General features: G+C 38.3%; 2 protein-coding genes across 16 annotated transcripts in view; one reads left to right on the top strand and one right to left on the bottom strand.

Moving 5' to 3' along the window:
• CTNNA3 (catenin alpha 3) overlaps positions 1-20,965 on the top strand; it is a 452,565-nt gene that overhangs the window by 154,567 nt on the left and 277,033 nt on the right. Inside the window, exon 2 of one of the 12 annotated variants that reach the window (XM_064145231.1) lies at positions 947-1,079. The exons of the other annotated variants lie outside the window; for them this stretch is intronic. Within the exon in view, the coding sequence (XP_064001301.1) occupies positions 1,023-1,079 (57 nt within the window). The 5' untranslated portion in view covers positions 947-1,022. The remainder of the gene's footprint in view (positions 1-946; positions 1,080-20,965) is intronic. 12 annotated transcript variants of the gene reach the window in all.
• Positions 1-20,965, bottom strand: part of LRRTM3 (leucine rich repeat transmembrane neuronal 3) — an 89,433-nt gene that overhangs the window by 36,701 nt on the left and 31,767 nt on the right. The window contains exon 2 of one of the 4 annotated variants that reach the window (XM_064145243.1): positions 20,235-20,285. The exons of the other annotated variants lie outside the window; for them this stretch is intronic. Within the exon in view, the coding sequence (XP_064001313.1) occupies positions 20,280-20,285 (6 nt within the window). The 3' untranslated portion in view covers positions 20,235-20,279. The remainder of the gene's footprint in view (positions 1-20,234; positions 20,286-20,965) is intronic. 4 annotated transcript variants of the gene reach the window in all.

Below are 20,965 nucleotides of genomic sequence, written 5' to 3'. Positions count from 1 at the left end.
CCTCAGGCTGGCAGTGACATCATTCTGCTGCAGTACTTCAGTCCTTTCGGACTTCCATTACCTTTTGCAGCAGTATGATGTAACAGTACCACCAGTGGCTTCCATTAATGCCTGCCTGAAACTATTTTGCCAAATAATATTGCAGAGGGGTCTCTGTTGAGAACATGAGAAGCTTTCTTTGCCTGCAGAGGAAAATGAACAGTTAAGGAATTCTTGTAACATTTAAAAAAATACCAGTAGATTCTGAGTGCATCTATATTGTCTGACCTTGCATATCCATGATACATGTTTGATTTTGTACTTTAAAAATGTCTGACATTGATATGACATGAAGCAGAAAGCATTCCTTAAACTGGAAACTGTGGTTTGGTGATATTTCTGTACCCTTACTGGTGGTAAGACTCAAATATTTAGTTAATTTGACTCAAATTCCAAATTTTGCTTGAAATATTTGTATGACCTGATTTTGTAGCTTCTCATAGTTCATACTCCTCAGTTCTGCTGTGGAATGGGGAAAAGAACTGAAAATGGCTTATTGTCCATGTAAAATGGCCTGACATGCCTGTGAAAGTCTGAAAGTTTAGGCCTGTTCCATGGGCAGATCGACTTCTGCATATCAGGGTGGGTACCTCTGAGAGAAGGCAACTTTATTTTGCTTTGTGCTCTTGAATCTTGTTCTAGAGTCTCACTGCATTAAATTATCACTACTTTTATCTTTAGGGGATTAAGAAAAGGCTAATTATTGCATCCTCTCAGCTTCCACTGCTGGAGAAACTGTCAAGGCTATTGGGCAAAGTTTCAGGCCAGTACTGAAACTTTAGTTTCATTTAGAGGCTCTTTTAGAGAAACGGGTGGCTCCATCTACCTTAGCACAACAGAGGAAGATGTGTAGGCTTGTAGTTGGAAAGGAGGACACAGAGTCTGTACTGTGTCTTTTTTCTTTCAGACCATGTCTTATCTTATGGAGGGAGCATTCAGAAGGAATTGAAACATTCCTGGAGCACATCAGCTGATTTAGTTTCATGCAGGAGTGCAGTTTATTTGCTTTGAGACCACTACACAATGCCAGCCAAAATGGGGTAAGCTCCTGCAGTACTTGTCCAAATGCACCAATAGATGTGTGTGTTCAAATGGGGAAGGTGGAAATTCCTCATGGTTTATACTCTGGATTTTGTCAGACTTACTACAATTATTTCTTTTCAACTACTACCACAGTCCACAGCTGCAGTTAATTAGACATAGAGAGGCAGCCTCCTAACAGATATAGGATCAGCACAAATAAAAGGAACTACAAGAGTATGCAAAAGCTAGATATTGCTGGTAATGGATAAGCTCCATGCCTCCCAGGTTGCCATTGTACTTTTAAAATGGGAATACCTTCAGTGTCTTAAGTATTTACTGTTATCTATCTGAATGCTACAACTCTTCTGTAAACAAGAGAGTTTAAAACTTACTGAAGTTAGAAAAGTAATCAAATCTCTGGCTTTTAGGCTTATATAAAATCCTAAAGTTCTCTGGAGAAGTATTAGAGCAATACAGTGTGAAGTTTGGCGTCTGCATTGCCTCAGGAATATTCTAATGATTAAGGCTTGTCATTCATCTCCTAAAATCCCTGAGAAGAAAATTATTGAGACTATAAGTACATTTTATACTAGCATAATTTCTGGAAAAACACAGTTGAGAAAGCAGCTGGGGCACATTTCACCTTTATTGAGGAGTTTGGTAAATTAATAGGTTAGTGCCATAAAAATCTCTTCTGACTCTCTTCTCTTAGTCAAGAACTCACTGTAGAAACCATAACTGTGACCTTAAGCATTCTGTGTCCAAAAGGAAATGTATAGCAAATGTGTGCCCAAAGGTAGTGTCTCACTGGAGGACTGTAACAAGATTGCTAGGCTCTCCAGTTAGCTCTGCTCCTCACAGTAGTAATCCTTATATTAGAAGGGGACCTTTCAAGGATGAGAAAAAGGTTGTGTATCCACCTGCTGATAGTTGTTTGATTAAATCTTGTGATGGCCAAAAATCTGCCCCTGAAATCATAGGAGAGATGCCTTAAAGTAGTTCAGTAAGCATTTCTTGGTTTTATCCAAACTAATATTGGCACAGTTTCTGTCACAGGGTTGAGATTTCCCATTATTCAGAGCATATAACCAGAGATGCTGCTTTTTATGAATCTGAGTTAATCAGGCAAACCTAAGGAAGTAGGTTACCTTCAATTCTGTTGATGATAATCCAATTACAACATAACCTGGAGAAAAAGCCTTATCAGGCTTTTTATCAGATAAAGGCCTTGTGACTTCGCTGAATCCAGCTTTCAATTCCCATACAAAAGACTCTGAAATTACTTCCTACCATCTCAGGGCCCTACTCCAAAATTTTTTTAAAGAGGTCACTTCAAAATACCAGTGTGGTGGAATGAGTTAGGTAGTCTGAGATGCTCCTCTTGTTTGTTGCCTGGCACTCCTTCATTCCCTGTATGCTCAGTGTGTAGAAGTTACTGACTGAAGACAGTCTGCATTCTCGTTGTGATGGTTAGGGCTCTGTGCAATCCCATTAAAGCTATCTTGATACAGAGCAACAAGAGACAAGTGTCAGGAAGAGTTCTACACAACATGATGATATATGATAAACAGGATATAAACCTGGAGACTTGTCTTTTGTTGTGTAGGCTCACTATTGAAACACTTTGTTTCCCTCTTTTCATTTACTAAATTCATTGTAGGACCTCATCTTTCCAGTGTTAGAAATTCTTTGAACTCTGGTTACAATGTTATAGGGACAATAGAAACACATTTTGGTGCCTTTAAGTTTAAATTAACTGTCTTTTTCTTTGGAGTTTATTTACTGATATATACCTAATTTTTTTGCTTTCTCTTAATGATTGTGTATGCAAAATCCAAATTGTTAATTTCCTTTCATCCATGTTATTGATTGTCCTACAGGTTCTTCTCTCTATCAGAGATCCACTTTGGATCTCTGAGCTATAGTTGAACAGAATTATGTGCTATCCAAGAGCAACTCTTACTTGTACCTTTCACAATAATGTTGAAGCCTCCATTTTTTTTAACAGAAAATTACTCTGTTTACAAGTTTAGGGTCAGATTTACCTTTTCCAAAGGTATTTTGCATTGCTCCTTCATATTCAGATTGTAATTGGGGAATATGTTCATTTTCACTAAGTCCATTGTTTATAGGAAGAGATGTCATCTCTTAATGCATGACTTCATACCATCTTCCATCAATTTTAATTCTTTTCCTTCTACTGCAATCTTCTCTGGCATGTCCCACCTTCACTGTAATACTCCAGTCCCTCTCTATGGGTGATACTGTGTACATTTGTATTTAACTAGCATAATTTTACTTTTTTTGTGTTAAGATAATTAATGGAAAAACAGATCAGTCATTTAGAGTCTCTCACAAGCTCTTTGTTTTCTACTCAAACACTGCATTTTTGCATCTCTTTTAATTTATCCACTGCAGAATTCTCATTGCTAACTTTCATCAAACCCAGTGTTGTTTCCAGTTTTTTGTTCTATCAAAGTCCAAATGGGAGCTGTGACACAGGTCAGCGGTTTTGCTTTGAGGGGAAGAAGGTTTAGAGCTGGAATGCAGAGTTGGTGAGCTGAGGTTTTGCACAGGAATGAGAGTCAGAAAATATGGTGTTAATTCTGAAATACAGCAAGGTGAAGGTATCATCAGGGTCAGAGCTAGCAACATGGGCACCTTGAGACACATAGGCAACACGAGCAAAAATTATAGATGCATACATTATATATGTGGGGCAGGGGATTAATACAGTCCCTTCGAAATGCAATCAGCTGACGCAGAGCAAATGTTCTTTTCACACAAAATTGATTTATATTTCCTTTGATTCAGGAGCCAGCCTTGCATCTCTGGAGTGCCTGCTAAATTTGGGTTATGAAGACTGCTTTTGCAGTTGGTATTTTGTTAAATCCATTACCCTTAACCAATACCTCATGTAGAAAATGGAACTGAAAATAAATTGCCTGTCCTGCAGTGACAGAATTCAGGAATCAGAATCTGTATATTTTCTTGAAAAATGCACCAAATTTATAGCTAATGATTGATTTACTTATTTCTCTTATCTGTGATGTTGTATAGTTTCAGCAGGTCTAAGTGCTGTAACTGTGTTCACTGTGAAAATGTCATAGAATAAACCAGGTTGGAAGAGACCTCCAAGATCATCCAGTCCAACCTAGCACCCAGCCCTATCCAATCAACTAGACCATGGCACTAAGTGCCTCATCCACACTTTTCTTGAACACATCCAGGGATGGTGACTCCACCACCTCCCTGGGCAGCCTATTCCAATGCCAATCACTCTCTCTGGACGAACTTCCTTCTAACGACCAGCCTAAACCTCCCCCAGCACAACTTGAGGCTGTGTCCCCTTGTTCTGTTGCTGGTTGTCTGAGAGAAGAGACCAACCCCCACCTGGCTACAGTGTCCCTTCAGGTAGTTGTAGACAGCAATGAGGTCACCCCTGAATCTCCTCTTCTCCAGCCCCCTCAGCTCATGCTGACTCATTCTCTGAGTTAATAATCTGTTAAAGTAATTAAAAGTAGTTGGATTATCACTCAGGGGAACTGCAAGATCACAGTCACATTTTAACACACTTATAGACATCTTGGGAAAGGTAAATGTCAGAAAGCTGGCAGAAGGCCACTTAGACTTTTGAAACTATAGATACTAGAAAGCTTGTAAAATCCAAATGCTTAAGAACCTGTTCTAAATCCCACGGGTGAGATTCCCCTTGTGAGAGGCCATGTCTAACTGATGTAACACCATGTGCCTGTTGGGAAAATATTTGGTGGTGTTATTTCTCTGATTCCCTCCTCACCCTAAGAAGTGGGACTGCCTTACTTCAAAAGCTTTCTCCATCCCCAGCAAATGTCACAGCTGTTAGGGACTCCTGTAGCTTCCAGAGCTGCTTTGCAGTTTTAAGAGCTACTCTGGCTTGCAGTGAATTGTAAATAGCACCTAAAAATATGCCTCCAGATGGAAGCATTCACACAGTCTCCCTTCTTGCTCTTTTAAAAATCACCCCGTTGTGCCAATTTCATCAGTCTAACAACTTAATGGGTGAGGTTCTTCCAGTAAACCAGAGGTGGCCTCTGCAGAGCAAGAGAGAGCAGCAGTGAAACATAATTTTCAGTGTGTGTCCCCTCAGATGAGGGAACTCCTGGACACTTGAGGAACATGAACACATGGAGTCTTAACCAAAAGAATTCTAGAGGGCTATGTGTTTGAAGTGCTATTATATCACCTCACTGAGAAAGTCATCCTTTGTAGACACAGAAGCCTTTTAAGAACTCTTACAAAAGAACTTTGTGTTTGGATTGATTTGAAAACTATGAATAAAAATACAGAATTATCATGCTGTTTTTTGGCTTTTCCTGCTAATTTCAGAAATTGCTGTTAGAAACCTCTACATGGTAACATCCATAAATTTCAGGTTTGGATCCAATGAGCATTTACATGTTGAGGTGTCAGTGTCTAAATTTATGATCTTCTCTTGCTTGTCTCATTGTCAGGACAAATCTCACTAAACTATCCAAACATGAGGCCACATGTCTATTTTATCCAACTATGAAGAAATTATACAGCTTCTTATTCCTCAAGTTGCCTCAGCCTGGTTGCTCTTACAATCAGAAGACATCAAGTGAGCATGTTGTAGAATCATATCTGTCCTCTTACTGTTTTCTGCTCCTCCTGTTCCTCATACAATTGGTAAGAAGCTTCCATATTGGAGACTGAAGCTTATTTTATAACATTCATTATTAAGGAAAAAAAGGCAGAAGAAGAGTGGAAGAAGCTGCAAATCTGATTGAATTTGTTAAATAGAGAAAATGTCGTTCAGGTGTGAATAGGGAGGTAGGTGAGACCTTATTGCTTTCTACAACTCCCTGAAAGGAGGTTGGGCTGAGTTGGACATTTGTCTCTTCTCCCTAGTATCAGGTAGTAGATAGAAAATTATGTGAAATTGTGCCAGGTTTAGGTTAGAGATGGGGGGGGGGAAATCACTACAAGAGTGTTCAGCTATTGAAATAGGCTGCCCAGGGAGGTGGTGGAGTCACCATCCCTGAAGGTGTTCAAGAAATGTGTGTGCATGGCACTTGGGGACATGGTTCAATGGCCATGGTGGTTGAAGGTTGGAATTAAGCATCTTGGAGGTCTCTTCAAACCAAAACAATTCTGTGATTTTGGCCAGAGAAAGGTGACGAAGCTGGTGAGAGGCCTGGAACACACCCTGTGAGGAGCAGCTGAGGGAGCTGGGGTCGTTTAGGCTGGAGAAGAGGAGGCTCAGGGGTGACCTCATTGCTGTCTACAACTACCTGAAGGGTGGGGGTTGGTCTCTTCTCCCAGACAACCAGCAGTAGAACAAGGGGACACAGTCTCAGGTTGTGCTGGGGGAGGTATAGGCTGGTTAGGAGGAAGTTGTTCCCAGAGAGAGTGATTTGCCATTGGAATGGGCTGCCCAGGGAGGTGGAGTCACCATCCCTGGAGGTGTTAACAAAAAAAGACTGAATGAGGCACTTAGTGCCATGGTATAGTTGATTGGACAGGGCTGGGTGCTAGGTTAGACTGGATGATCTTGGAGGTCTCTTCTGGCCTGGTTGATTCTATGATTAGGATAGTAAGAAACTGTGAACTTCAGTGGGAAAGTAAGCAAGCTGTTTAACATTTAGACAGATGAGAATTTGCTTCTTGGTATAGAAGTACTTAACCATCAAAACATTAGAGAGTGATGAGGCATAAGGCAGAAGTTTTAATGTGTGGTCATGTCCTAGGTGCATCCTAGGATGGCTTTAGCCATTCCCTTGTGTCCCTGACTTAGGTTTCTTCTACAAAAAAGCATCACTTCTAGAAGGCAACATACTAGGACTGCATGGAAAAGATCAAGAAAGTTAATTTTTCAAAAACTCCAGATGAGTTTCTTGGCTCTCAGCTACTTCCATTAGGCAGAAATCTGCTGAGTTCCAATTTGTGCCTACAGAAAAATACTGAAATAAGTCTGCTGATGCATTATTGCATCTCTAGGGCCAAATTTTCTGCCCTTTTCCACTGATCCCATTCAGACCATTAAAATATTTGGCCCATTATTAGCTACCCTCAAAGGGTTTGATTTCTGTTATTGGCAGTATAATTTTATTTGGGAGATTGACACTCAATGATGGCTTTTTATTATAAGAAAAATATGTAAGATCCCTATTCAGTCACAGAACTATTTTGGTCAGTGAACACTAGTGACTACTAATGTGAGAGCTGCCTGGATTGGGTAAGATGGCAGAGAAGTGAATAGTAAAATCCGGTCAGTAATCTGAAACAGGCTGTACTCACCAAAAATTTCCATGTGTTTTAATGCTACTGTCAGACCACAGAGAAGAAAGACTGGTAGCAGCATAAAGTGCTAATGGACTACTTCTCTAATTAAGACAGCTTCCTAAAGATCTGAAACAGAGTGGTTCTAAAAGTTGTGGCACGGCTGATAAAATGGATTACTTTGAAAATGTTACCATTCTACTTACAGGCTGGAAAGCAATGTGTCTTACTGAGCATTTTCTTTAAGCAGCAAAGGGTTTTGCCCTGAGCAGTTCAGCTCAAGGGCAGTACTGTTACTCTCAAACACTTCCATTGCATTCAGTGTGGTGATAATGTGTTTGTTCTGCAGTGGTTGCAGAAAGAATAAGGATAATGCTGGCAACTGTGTTTGGAAGAAACAGAAGGCACTGCAGAGGCTACAATCTATTGTATGGTCACTGTTAATTTTAGCTGCTCCAAAGATTTGCTTGGAACTGATGATAATTTCCTTCCTGATGAGCTGGATTATAAAATTATCTGGTTGATCAGCAAGGAAGTGGTGTGCTGCAGGCAAAAGCACAGGTTGAGAGGTAAGACCAGTGAATCCCTCCCTTTGGTGAACCTGCTAGTGTAAAGGAAGATTCAGCTAATGAAAAGTCCTCACATTGAAGGGATGTTTGCAAGGCAGAAGAAGCGATATTGCCAAGTCAAATTTTCTCACTTAAATGGACAGGGAGGATTTAATCAGGGCTAATGCTCCTGCACAGGGACTTGCTGGCCCTGTTATTCACTGAACATAAAGGCAGCTAACAAAATCTGGCAACACTACAGGTTCTGAAATTTTATTTCCTATATTCTTTTCCCACCTTATCTTTTCTCGACCAACAGCAGTCTTAAGACATATCATAAATAGTAATGGTTTTTTACTTTTTTATTCACAAAGAATGAAACATTTAAGATCCACTGGAGAAGCAGTCTTTGAAAAGGCATGCCATGACATCAGAGGTTAGGACTCGTGAGTGTTCACAGAGCTCTATGGAAATGTATGAACAAGAGCTGCCTGGCCTTGTTCATTAGTATCAATCTTTCAGATTCACGAAGGCTACATTTTATATCCACAGTTAGTATGGAGCAGAGCTCTGCTTCTCCTAGCAGTGTGCTGTTGGTACTGAGTCTTTCAAACTCTCGTATTCAAGGTAGAATTATTGCAAAGCAGCTGTTTTTGTGTTTATGGTTGGCATGCTGTAGTGCACCATGTAATCCTGAAACTTTAGCTATAAAATTTTAGCTAAACCAAGAAAGAGGAACTTCAGTTGGCCCTTTGTGTTAGTTCTGTTACCCATTCCCATAAACTGTTGTTTCTGTTTTAATGCTACAGCAGGTTCACAAAGGATCAGTAAACTGTGGTCATATTTCTGAGGTGTTGGGCTGGTGTAGAGGGTGTAAGGTGCAGGGAACCTGGCTTCTATCACCTGCCTCTGCAAATGGCCTGGATGTCATTGAGACTTCCCTTTCTGCAGCTCACGTCCCTTGGCTCTCAAGTGTAGATTTTAATGCTGAACTGAGGATAGTGTTTTTGGTTTACCAATGAGATAGGTGTTCTTATTAGTGATTACCTGTTCATGGCTACCCACATCTTTATAACACTTTTTTGAAGAGAAGTAGAAACTGCAAAATTTGGGTTGACGTATTATGGCCTGAAAAATCACTCTCTTAAATATCAGCCCCGAGAGTTGATGTCTACAGCATAACCAAAAGGGTTATGAATGAAATGGGTGTGTTCTTGTGAGAGCAGCTCTGCAGAAATGCAGGACGTGCAGTAATGGTTGTCCTGCTCCAATGAAGAGTCAGCTGGCAGCAGAACAATGAAAGGAAATACTACAAGTAGAAGTGCAAATACAGATAAGTAATGTAGAATAGTGATGCTTTGAATCACTATCAGTGGCCTTGCTTAATGCCTTGAGTATGAGTGTTTCACTGTTTTGCAACACAAAACACAATCAGATGTCAGTGTTACAGCTGCTTTGGCTGACAATTTAAGACTCTGTAAAGTGTTTTGAGGGCTTCCATAGAATGCATTTGTGGAAATAAAAGGTGAATGGGTACTTACAGTTTCTTCAATAATGTTTTGCTCTTTTTTTTCCTGATAAAAATGAAAATATATTGTTGTATGTGACAGCTTGAGAATTTAAGTGCTTCTTCACCTTTATTGCAGGCTTTTTATTCTAAGTTGTCTGTTGCTTTAAAATAGTTTTTATTATTATTATCTGTAGACTCATGCATAACTGAAGAAAAAAGCTTAGGAGGAGTGAGTTTGTGCTTCTTTTTATAGATTGTTAAATAAGGTTAATAAATTTCTCTTAACCTCATGCTCTTCTGAAGTGCTTTCAGCTTTTAACTTTTACTAGTATGATTCCATGTGTCTCCTACTTTTTTACATTACTTTTCACGCTCCCCCTGAAATTATCAAGTCAAAATCAGTGCTAAATTGAAGAATTGTATCTACTAATGAGAAAACTTTGTGTATCATTTGTGCACAGTGGAAATACATGTGGAAATTCTTCCTTTAGCCTTAAGCTATTTTTCGCTCCTAGATGTGATGCAAAAGAACTTAATCCAAATGAGATTTTCAGCTTCAGTTTTTTGAGAGTATTCTTCCCAACACAGATTGTGCTATGTAAGGCTGACAGACTGGTCTAGAACACATTTTAATGAGCTATGTGTGACAGTGTTCACTTCGGAAAGAGGAAATGCAAACTGATATTCAGAATCAAATAATAAAACTTGTGGTATGGGCTCCCATACTTATGATTTGCATTACTGTGGTGCGGAGACAGCACCAGATCAATAGCAGATGTAAATGTAGCAGAGAAAAGAAATTGCAGGGATGCTTTTAGCTTTGTTCCTTATATGAAGTTCTGGCAATTTTTCAAAAGTGGGAAATGTTCAGAAGTCATCAACTGGACTGCGTAAAATCACAATAGAAGGTTTGGGTCACGGCGAATGAATGCATTTAAAAGTTTCAGTTATTTTCCTCCACCTCACTTCTGGAGTCTTTCCTGTTGTAGTATTTCATACTTTCAGTCTCTTCCTCACAGTAAAGGCTTTTTTTTTTTTTTTTTTTTAGTAATATATAACTCACTTTTCTCAACAATATATATTGAGAAAATATGCATACAGCAAAATCTCAGATGGAGTAAGATGCAGCTGCATTTTTATGAAGATAACAGATACTGCTGAAAGATTTACAACACTCATGCTTAGGGTAACTGCAGTTTGGATACTATTTAGTTAAGAAAAGGACATATATTGTGTTGGGTATCACTCTTAGGATGTAGACAAGGTGGAGAAATAGAAATTATATGAGGCCTAGAAAAGAATACCTATGGGGAAAGATAGCTGGGCTTACTAAGTCTAGAAATGAAAATGTGTAAATTGATGGAACAGGTTTTCAATACATAAAGTACTGTTGAACTTGGTCATTGCCTGAAGAAGAGATGTTCTGTCAGTTTAAATATAACCCTTGAAGTTAAAGTGCTGGGCTTCAAGGCTAATACTAAGAAACGAGACACTTAGCAGCCTTAAGCAGGTGAGATGGAAAAGAAATTACCAGTGTGATTGTTTCTGCAGTAGCATTTTGCTTCTGAGATATGTAAGACCAGATTTTGTGGCTGTGAATAGTAAATATTTTTAACTAGTTGTACTTGGAATTTGGGTAGAACCATTGATTGTCTCGTGCTGAATTCCAAAATAATGACTGAGAGTCTGGGGGCCCAGGATGGGTGGCTAAGAGAGCCTGAATACTGCAGTTTAGTTTTCTAAACATCCTCAGTCTGTATGCTGTGGCTGTCACATCGAATGCCACTCTGTGTTACTTCATTTGCAAAAGGACAAACCAAATCGCTCATGTCATTATGCTGTGCACGGCTTCTTGCAAAAATGAATGGGTGCAAACCATCAGAAGATGAAACTGTAAAGAATGAAATTTCATTGGAGATTCAGCTTCAAATACCTCAAGTGGTGCTTTAGATTGTTCTTAGAATTTAAATAACCTGTCTTCATTCCTGTTAGGCAGTAGAGCTCAAGTAATGTCAAGGAAACTGTCTTAACTTATACTTGCTGAGGATATGGCTGTGAATTGTTTGAAAGAGACAGAAATAGTTCTTACTGTAAATGTGCTTTGGATTAAAATCTCTTGTCTGCACAGTTTCATATCTGTTGGGCTACCTTGACAGAAATGTCATTTCTTGGTATTTTCCTTTTTTCCAAGGACACTGGTAATGGTGTGTGTGGGGAAAAGAAGCAATGGAGAGATGTATGCAGCATAATGCAACAAGGCTGAATTTAGGTTTGGATCTGGCTTTGCTGTGGCTGGGACTGTTTATACATCTGCACAGCTTCTCTCTGGCATCATCTAAAATGCAGATTTTTGGATGGGGATGTTGGAATACAACCAACATCTCGTCCATCACTGGGAAGTTCACCCCAACGGCTTTCTGTACAGGTTCCACATAGTCTTCAGTAACAATTCCTCTCTTACAAACACCTCTGCAATATGTTTCTGACAATATATGCTAGAGCAAATAGAGTCTCACTGATTAAAGAGCCATAATACTTTCAAATGACTCATGCACAGTCATTTAGAGGGTGACTGCCTACAATTTCCAGGTGCCATCAATCTCCTTGGTAAAATAATTTCCTGCCTTTATATATGTGAAGGAGGAAAGGATACACCATGAATTTCTGATGACAAGGATGATACTCTGCCTTTATATAGGTTTTTTTTTTGCCTTCAAGGCAGTTTACAAGTATGACTTAATGTTCATCATATCCTTCAGACTTGTTAAGTATTAATATTCCCATTTTATAGAGGAGGAAATTGAAGGAAAGAAGTTAGATAACTTTCCCAAGACTTTGGAAGGAGTCATGGGAGGAATTTCCAAACCTAGGCTATGTATCCATTCTCTTTTCAGTATTTATCCCTGTGCTTCCTGCTGTGAGGGACTGCAGCAGTGTTGGAGGGTGTACTGACAATCACAATAAGTAAATAGTTGCTGTTGGGCATTTGTTAGAAATTTGTAAGCTAAGAATTCAGAAACTTCTGAAAACTGTTCACAAATGATGTCTAATCTAAGCATGAGAGATTGAAATCAAGTGATGAGCTCACTGGGAGATGTGAAAAGTCAAGCCAAATGCACATACAGTTGTAGGGTCTAATTTCTTATCCACTTGATGAAAAGATTGCACTTAGAGTGACAAAAATAGCAAACTGAATGTATTTTATTTGTATGCATCTAGTGTTTGCAAAAGCTAGAACTGGTCTATAGTTATCTGTCAGCTCCTTTTCTAAGCCAGCTTTACAAACTGGTTTGAAGTTTCAACTTTATTTCACAGACTTGGAACCCTAAAATATAGAGATATTAATCTGTGCAGAATTAATTCAACTACTTTTGGTAAGGTGAATAGTTTTTAAAATGAATTTTGCAGCCTGCCATTCCTTTGTAATCCTCTTCACACAGTGGCAGTTTATGCAGGAGTTCTTTGTGTGGCAGTTAATGCAGAAGTTCTTTGTGTGATTCAGGAGATGATAGGAGAGGCCAACCCATTCAAGCTAGCTTTGGTGTCCTAGCACAGGAGAGAAGGGCAGGCAGTAAAGCAAATATGGTACTTTGAATTTCCACAAAGGAGAGAAAAATGAAACAAAACAAAATCATAGGTATGAAAAAGAGCAGAAAACAAACTGAAAAGGTTTTTTGTTTCAAACCCAAAAGGCTTAGGATTTTTTTTTAATCATTTATTGATTCTGAGTATTTTTAAAACTAATTTCTGTCTTCTGATGGAGGTTTAGTGTTTAGAAAAATAAGCATTTAGCTGAATTAATAGTGTGCTGGTGATGATAGCCGTATTTCTGCATCCATTTATAGCATTTTCAAGTAATAAACTTTCTTAGCACATTTATCTTTTGCTTTCGTGCTCCTATGGTGATCAGAGACTGAAAATATCTGAATGTTTAATTTCCCCCCGGATTTATTGGTCATTAAAAGCTTTTGAGTCCTATCTTTGTGCATTTTTTTTGTTAGTTTTGATTTTGGAGTTTGGTTTGATTTTTTTTTTTTTTTAAGAATGGATCTAGTAATTTCTAATTTATTGTCTACTTTGGAGTTCAGTGCCAATGTTTTTTTTTTTTTATTCTGGTGAAACAAGATAACATTCATATAAAACTAGCTTTTTATGCTGATGTGAAGTCTTTTTATGCTGGTCTAAAAGCTAAGTTTCATTTTTAGTTAGCGTTTTTGTAAAAACATTTTTATGCATCAATGTAAAAAAAAAGTTCATAATGTTAAGATATTTCTTTTAATTGGAAAAAAATAGAAATATTCTAAATGTTTTCACTTTTTCAGCCTACTTCTAGTCAGTTTCTGAAATATTTAGGGATGTAAAAAATGGTGAAAATATTTTTCAAAGCTCAGTTTTGGTAACAATTAAGTTTCATTTAATTTCTAAGTGCATTGATGGCAAACGCTGCAAAGGTGTTAAGCTTCACATTCATTTGACTCTCCACATTTCTAATAGTGCAAATTGTGCTGCCTTCAGTCTTGCCAAAATAAATATCACCTATGTCTTAACAAAAAAGCCAAAGTGGACCAGAAGAGGCTAGGTGGTTTAAAGCTGACAGGAAAGGAGACAAATGGACACATGAGATATTTTTAAGAGCTTTTCCTTCTATTAAATTAGACAAAAATAGGCTAGTTGGCTAAAAAGTAACAAGAAAGGAGAGAAATTGGCACTTTCACCTGTACAGACATGGAAGAAAGTTATGGTTTTTTAAGGAAATCAGGCTTAGGAGATGGGCAAAAAGTAGCAGAAACCTTCATACCAAGCACAGCTCTGCCCTTCTAAACATTCTGTCCTCTTTTTTTCAAAGCACTACAGGAGATGTGATAAGTAAAGACAAGCTTGATATAGCTGTTTACTAAAGCTCTTTGGGGAAGTCTACCAAAATATGCTTTCATAAATAAAACATAGCTAATTAAGAACCACTTGGAAAGCTAGCACGGGGGAAGGATGGGAGAAAATTACCATGTAATGTGTATGTGGTTAGCAGATGCATAATTCTAGCTGAAATGAGGCAGATAGTTTAGTGGGAGCTGGGTTCATCTATTCTTTCTCTTGTTGGGTAATATCTTATTTAAAAGAATTATGCCACTGAATTTGATTGAACTACTTGGCACTAATAATGGCAGCAGACCTTCACCTGAGTAATTTGCAGCCAAAAATGTGAGAAATATCTGTTAAAGTTACAGACAAGTCTACTGTGAATTACAAGAAAAAATAAATTACTGCATGTGTTTATTTTTGAAGTCAAAAGGAATGGGTTATATATGAAGTATCAAGGGGGTGGTGGTTACTTTTAATAGGGAAATGTAGTAGATTTCCCAAATAGTCTTTCATGTGGGATGGTTAGAGAAGGAAAGCAAACCTGGTGCTTGCGAGTTACTGACTCTATGTGTAGTCTGGGTCAGTGGACATCTACACAGAGGTGGTAACTACTGAAGCTGTTACTATCTGCTGTGTGATTTGCCCCTGAGAGGGCAGTTTGGTTGGAGTCCATTTCCAACCACTCAGATAAGAGTAGCACAGCTGTTCTGAAGGTATATGAGAGGCGGTCTCATTTGTCTGAATGTGGCACATTAAGCGATGCTATTAAGGCTCTGGATAAATGCACCTGTCACAGGAATGAGAGGGCTTTGATGTATTTTCCCTAATGTAATATTAAAAAAGAACACCTTTGGAGACTTCAGAGACGCTTGCTTTCAGTGACTGAAGGTACCTAGGACTTATCAACCATAGAGGAGGGATTCTCTCTATATTGTATCTTTTGGTTACTATCTGCTGCAGATCTTTGTGTCTTGCAGATATCTACACAACTTCCACGTTGTCTAAACACCTAATGTGTTAGTTCCCTTTTCATAGTGGTACATTCGTATTTCATCCAGTTGTGCTAATAAAACCAGTCACGATGAGAAAGACCTCACCTGCAAGAGGGTTAAATACTTTTTCTCTGCTTACATCCTAGCAGATCTCTAACTAGAGTGAGTTTTCCAGACTTATTTCTTAGGAGGACTATGTGCTGTCTGGTATTGAGACTTTACAAAATTTGAGATTGTGATCAGGTCTAGCATGTTGATCTAAAAGCATCTCTGGCTTGTGTTGAGGTTTGCTGCTGTTGCTTCTTTGGCAGATGCTTTATTCAGAAGTAGCATTAGGCAAGCCTAGCTGCTGGATTGGCTTCTGTTCTTGATAGGAAGCCTGTACAGACATGGTACTGTTCTGTAGGAGTTGTACTTTCAAGTGACAGTTCCTCCTGCAGAGTCTTAGCAGCCGCTGAGCTTGGATTAGCCAAGTCTCTTCTTTTGTGTTAAGTACAGGAGGAGAGACCTGTTGGGCTGATTAAGGTCACTTCTCTACTGAAATGCTTTTTCTCCTGTATTAAATAGAGTCTGATGTTGGCAAGATCTGTGGCTGTTGGCTTGTGAACTGAGAATTCTAGGTAAGGGACAAAAAGAGCAGCTATTCAGACACTGGAAGCAAGACAGTAGTAGCAGTTCTTGCCGCAGTATATTGTGTAAGGAAGTGGAGAGCTGGAGTTTTGTTTCCATATAGAACAAATATAAGTTACTAGCCCTATTTGCCTAGTTGCCTGGGCAAAGAACAGCTATTAAGCATTGTGGAACTTACTTTAGTTTTTTGTTGTCATGCACTATTTTTCCTAGAGCGTTTTTAAGACATTTGGGCTGTGGCAGAGCACTGTGGAATGCTGCTGTAGTGACCTGCCAAGCTCCCATGTATGAGGCGGGCTGTCCTGTCCCACATATACTGCTGAGCCATATTTTAATTCAGAGAGATACTGTCCATTCAGACAGTCAGATCTACTTGTTTTGAAAATCCATCTCTATTTTCTTTTCCATTTTGGGTAATTCTCACAATATTTTATATTCACGTTCTGCAGTTTTTCAGCTCTGGAGTGCTGTCAAGTTTCACGATCCCACCAAGACCCCTAGGTGGCATTTCAGTCCAGCGGTATCTAGCACAAGTCACGAAAACTGAACTGATGTAATCTTGTTGCCTTTATACAATCCTCTTGCTAAATGAATTTTACTGACTGGCAGCAGGTGGAAGGAAAGCTGGAACATCAGAAAGGTTTGGTTAAACTGCAAGCCACAACTCTATTTTAAAATGTAGTGGGCAGATTTAAAATCTGCCTGTTATGTCTGGAGCCTGTTCTGTATATTGAGAAAATGAGAGGGAGGTCTGATTCTACTTGCTTTAGGGGTTTTGTGGGGACATTATGAAAAAAAAAAAAAGGTTGGATTATTTATAAGTTTTAGTCTCTTTCCACAAAGTTTTAGTTGCACCTCAGAACTCCCTGGCATGCTAACCAGTTTTGTATCTTTGGCTGAGAACTGCAACATGTAGGCTATCAAACTGGACTCCATAACTAAGTGCCATGCACTTCACTTGACCTAAATACTATTCTTTTGTATCTGCCAGAAGCTAAATACCTTCCAATCGTATGCATTTGTGCATGAATGTCTTTGCATGCTAAAACCACTTGCTGCTGTGTTCACTTCCTTTGCTGCCAAATTCCATGCTAGTTTAGCAGCCTCCTAACTCTGATGCCTTGAGTACTGCCATTTCTATACAGAAGGGTGTGCCGTGGAAAATGTCATTTACACCCAGTTTCAGGGAGATGCAAGGAAGTAAGAGTCTGTGTTATCACTTCACGATGCAATTAGTGCATAGACTTGGCTGATTTTGAAAGGTGGAGTGTATTTGGCCTGTTATAATTAGCATTAGGTAGATTTTAAATGAGCTTGATGACATATTATATGGCTACTTCTATTTTCCCTATATTTTTGAGTCTTTTTTCTTATTCATTGGGCTGAATATGTGATTTATAATTTATTGGGATGATTTAGAATCTTCTGACTGGAATGCATGCTGATTTTACTCTTTGATCCTGAGGAGGGAAGCTTCTAGGACATCTTGTCCTTACTTGTCTTGGAACCTCATCATTAACCTCTCTTGCTAGCCTAATAACAATCACCCATCTTTCTCTGTATTGTTCATACATCAAACTGTTTATGTTTTATCATGTGCAAATCTATGTTTTGTGGTTGGTTTTTTGGGTTTTTTTTTAAGCCTGGTTTTCTGCTTACACTGACAGATTTTTAGTCCATTACATTTTTTTAACCTAAGACCAATTTTTATTTTGATAGCCTAATATAGGGAGGATTAAAGTTGCAGAGAACCTTAGATGAATTGCATGGGTTTTACTTGTGGCTTGTGAAAAGCTTATGTGTTCTTTGCCAACATCTGGCAGCTTAGAAGCACGAGTGAAACCAAATAAAAGTTGCTCTTAGCTATGAATTGTGTTTGCTTCAGTGCTCAGCAGTGTGCTTTTACACAGTGATCTTTCTATGCATGAGGCTCTCTTCCCTAGGTAGGATAGAGGCAGTAAATACCATTCCTGGGAGAGAAGGATGAAGAGAAAATAGCAACTAGAATTTGAAGTACTTTCTTTAGCCAGACTAAATCTTTACTGCAAATTACTGTATTTATTTTTTTCTCCCTTTTGTTATTTGATTTGATTATTATTCCATTTGGTTGAAATTTTTATCAAGTTAGGAACTGTTCTGTCATTTCCCTGAATAATTTTCAAGACACTGGAACTCAGCACATCATAGGTAATTTTAGCAATATTACTTCTTTGTTTGTCTTCTCTGGATTATTTCACATTTTCCTTTATTTTCTTTACAATGCAGTATCTGCAGCTGGATTCAGCATAGCAGCTCAGGGCAGTTGTAGAGAAATAATTCTACTAGACCTCCTGTACTTTATATAAAATATACTCAAGCTAACATTAATTGCTATCCTATTTGAAGGTGACTCCCCCCAGTCCCATTCTTATATCATCATTCTTCTTGAGCAGTGTCTCACTCAGATTACCCATCGGCACTATTTTCAGCTTTTTAAAAAGAAATCTTTTTTCTCCTGAATTTAAGTGTGCTAAATTAATTAGAACTGAGGGGCAGAGTTATAATATTTTTAATAAAAAAGCTCCCATTCATCCATGCTTCTCCTGAAATATAATTAAGTAATAAACTTTACAGTGCCTTGTGCATAAAGATTTTACTGACTAAGTACCAACAGTACTTATGCACCATGGAATATGTAGTTTTGATGTCACTGACCTTTATTCTGTATTTCAGAAGTTTGGAAATTTCTTCTGGGTGAATTATTAGTGGTAGTTAGAGAATTCCTAAAAGATTTGTTACGTGAATTAGCTTTTTAGATAGTGATTTTCTTTGACTAATCAGAATTAGTATATTTTCTTTTCCCTACATTCCTCTTTTTGGGACATTAGAAATCACGGAGAGGTAGAACTTACGGCCTCTGACACTGAAACAAAGCCCAAGTGCCATCCAGTTCCCTTTGGAACACTAGCAAATGTTCAATACTAGCAAGTCTTTCATTAACTTCCCTGAAAATTATTTCAGAGTAAGATCACTTTGCTCTGTTAAATACCAGTAGGCATGTTTCTCTAGATTTGGGGCCTGGGCTATGTCTGAGTCTGATCCTGTATGTTTGTACCCAGAATTTGTGCCAAAGTCAGCTGCCTTTGTTGTTAGTATTTCATAGGCTTGGGGGAGAGGGCTGTGTTTGGCATCTTTTCCTGTTACACAGTTAACAGGTTTGTTATCAATAAATAACTCATAATGCTCTGCTGTTTTGCACTACTTAAAGGTAGGAATGTTTTTAAATCAAAGAGTTATACTTCTGTTGATATGAACAGGTAGTTTCTTGCATCCTGAACTCAAAATGCTTTTCAAACATGTTTATGAGGTTCATTTTGTTGTCTTTCTGTTGTGGGAGAATGAGAATTATGTGTGTGTGAACTCTGGGTGGCAGAATCAATAGTCCTTTCCAGTACATAGAGATACTGCTCCTTTTCTTTCATCTTTAAATGGCAAGATTACACTGTGAGCTCATTTACTTACTAATTGAGCAAATATGACAACATAGAATTTTAAAGCATGATAAATTAAACTGTGACCAAGTCTGCTCCTTTGTTTGTTTATTCAGCCCCTGGCAGCAGCATATCAATTAGAGCCTCCCCAGGGGTGCATTTCATCTGCTGAGTGCTCCACTGGGGAATATATTGTTTCACAAGCAGTCTGGTCTTTCTCATCCAGTCTTTTCAGAAGCTCGGATTTTCTGTGAAGCTGCATCTTTGTGAGGATCCTACCTAAGCTTCTTTTTGGCAGGAGTCAATAGAATTAACTGGTTTGCATTATTTTTCTAAATTAGGCCTCTACACCTGCTTGTGTGCAAAGCTGTTCCTCAGTTGTTTCCTCCTCCTCATTTCCCACTGAGAAAACAAAATTGCTTTCTCCTCAGAGATCAGGAATAAATGAGTTTTTCACTCATCTTATTCCAATTATCTCATTCAGGTCAGTGACACTTGGAAAGTTGTAATATCTATAAACATACTGCTAGGATATTCCATACTGCATGCTAACCTGGGTAATGAAATGTTTCAGTTCGTATCTGTTGATTATGGTTGCATTACATTAAAAAAAAACAAAACACAAAGAAATGAGCTTATCATTTGTCACTGAGCATGAAAGAGACAGTCTGTGACAAACTGAGTTCTTATTTTAATTTATAGTTATGTAATCAAGTGAAATGAAGATCAGGCAGCTCTTCAGTGCTAGCTAGTTTTGAACGGAACTTGTTTGTTGCAAATCCTTTCTCTCTGTACCTTCTGGCAGATATTTAAGACTTCCCAAGGTGCACACAGCAGCACAAAAAAAATCTACAGTAGTTTAGAAAACTTTTCCACTTACTTCTTCCAACCATGTTTCAAGGATTCAGTGGTACCAGCCATCATTTCAGACCTATGGAGGTCAATGTTTACAGCATTAGTTTTCCTTGAGTCACTAAGTTGACCTTTATTTTAATATAAAACAAAAAGGGGAAAACTGATTATTGGTAGTTAAGAAATATGGGGAAATATTACTGTCTCTTCTGTTCTTATAGAAGAAGTAAAGCAGTCGTGTTAGGGACTGTATTTTATCATCTCTCAAAAGCCAGTTCATTGAATGATCTTTCATGAATTTCTTGTTTGTTCACTGTGAAACCTAAAAAGATGGGTTTTGTGAGATTAAAACGTGTGCTACAATAACTTGTAGTATTTATCATCCTATACCAAACTCTACTGGAATTCATGAAATGAAACCTCATCTTTCAAAAAGGTTTTATAAACAATTTTCATATGAAGTATTCTGTGCCAATACCATAAAGTACTTTCTCTTGCTATATAATGGACTGTGAAAGTACTGAGGAGCCTAAACTAGATTTGAGGAAAGTTGAGTGGTGTGGCATATTCATGGCAACAATGATCCAAGAAAATGCTGTTCTTCAGAAATAACAGTAAGGTAAGACATTACTCATAAACTTAGGACTTAGGAAATGAACAGGCTGTGCAAAGTTGCTCTTGAGTGAATTTCTAAGCCTTTCTTTTCAAAGATGAGCTCTCAGTATTCATCTGCACATCTATGACATTTTTAGTGTATGC

The sequence above is a fragment of the Pogoniulus pusillus genome, chromosome 6, assembly GCF_015220805.1.
Source record: "Pogoniulus pusillus isolate bPogPus1 chromosome 6, bPogPus1.pri, whole genome shotgun sequence".
Lineage (NCBI taxonomy): Eukaryota > Metazoa > Chordata > Aves > Piciformes > Lybiidae > Pogoniulus > Pogoniulus pusillus.
The sequence above is the reverse complement of the archived record's forward strand: the minus strand, read 5'-3'. Positions and strand labels throughout refer to the sequence as shown.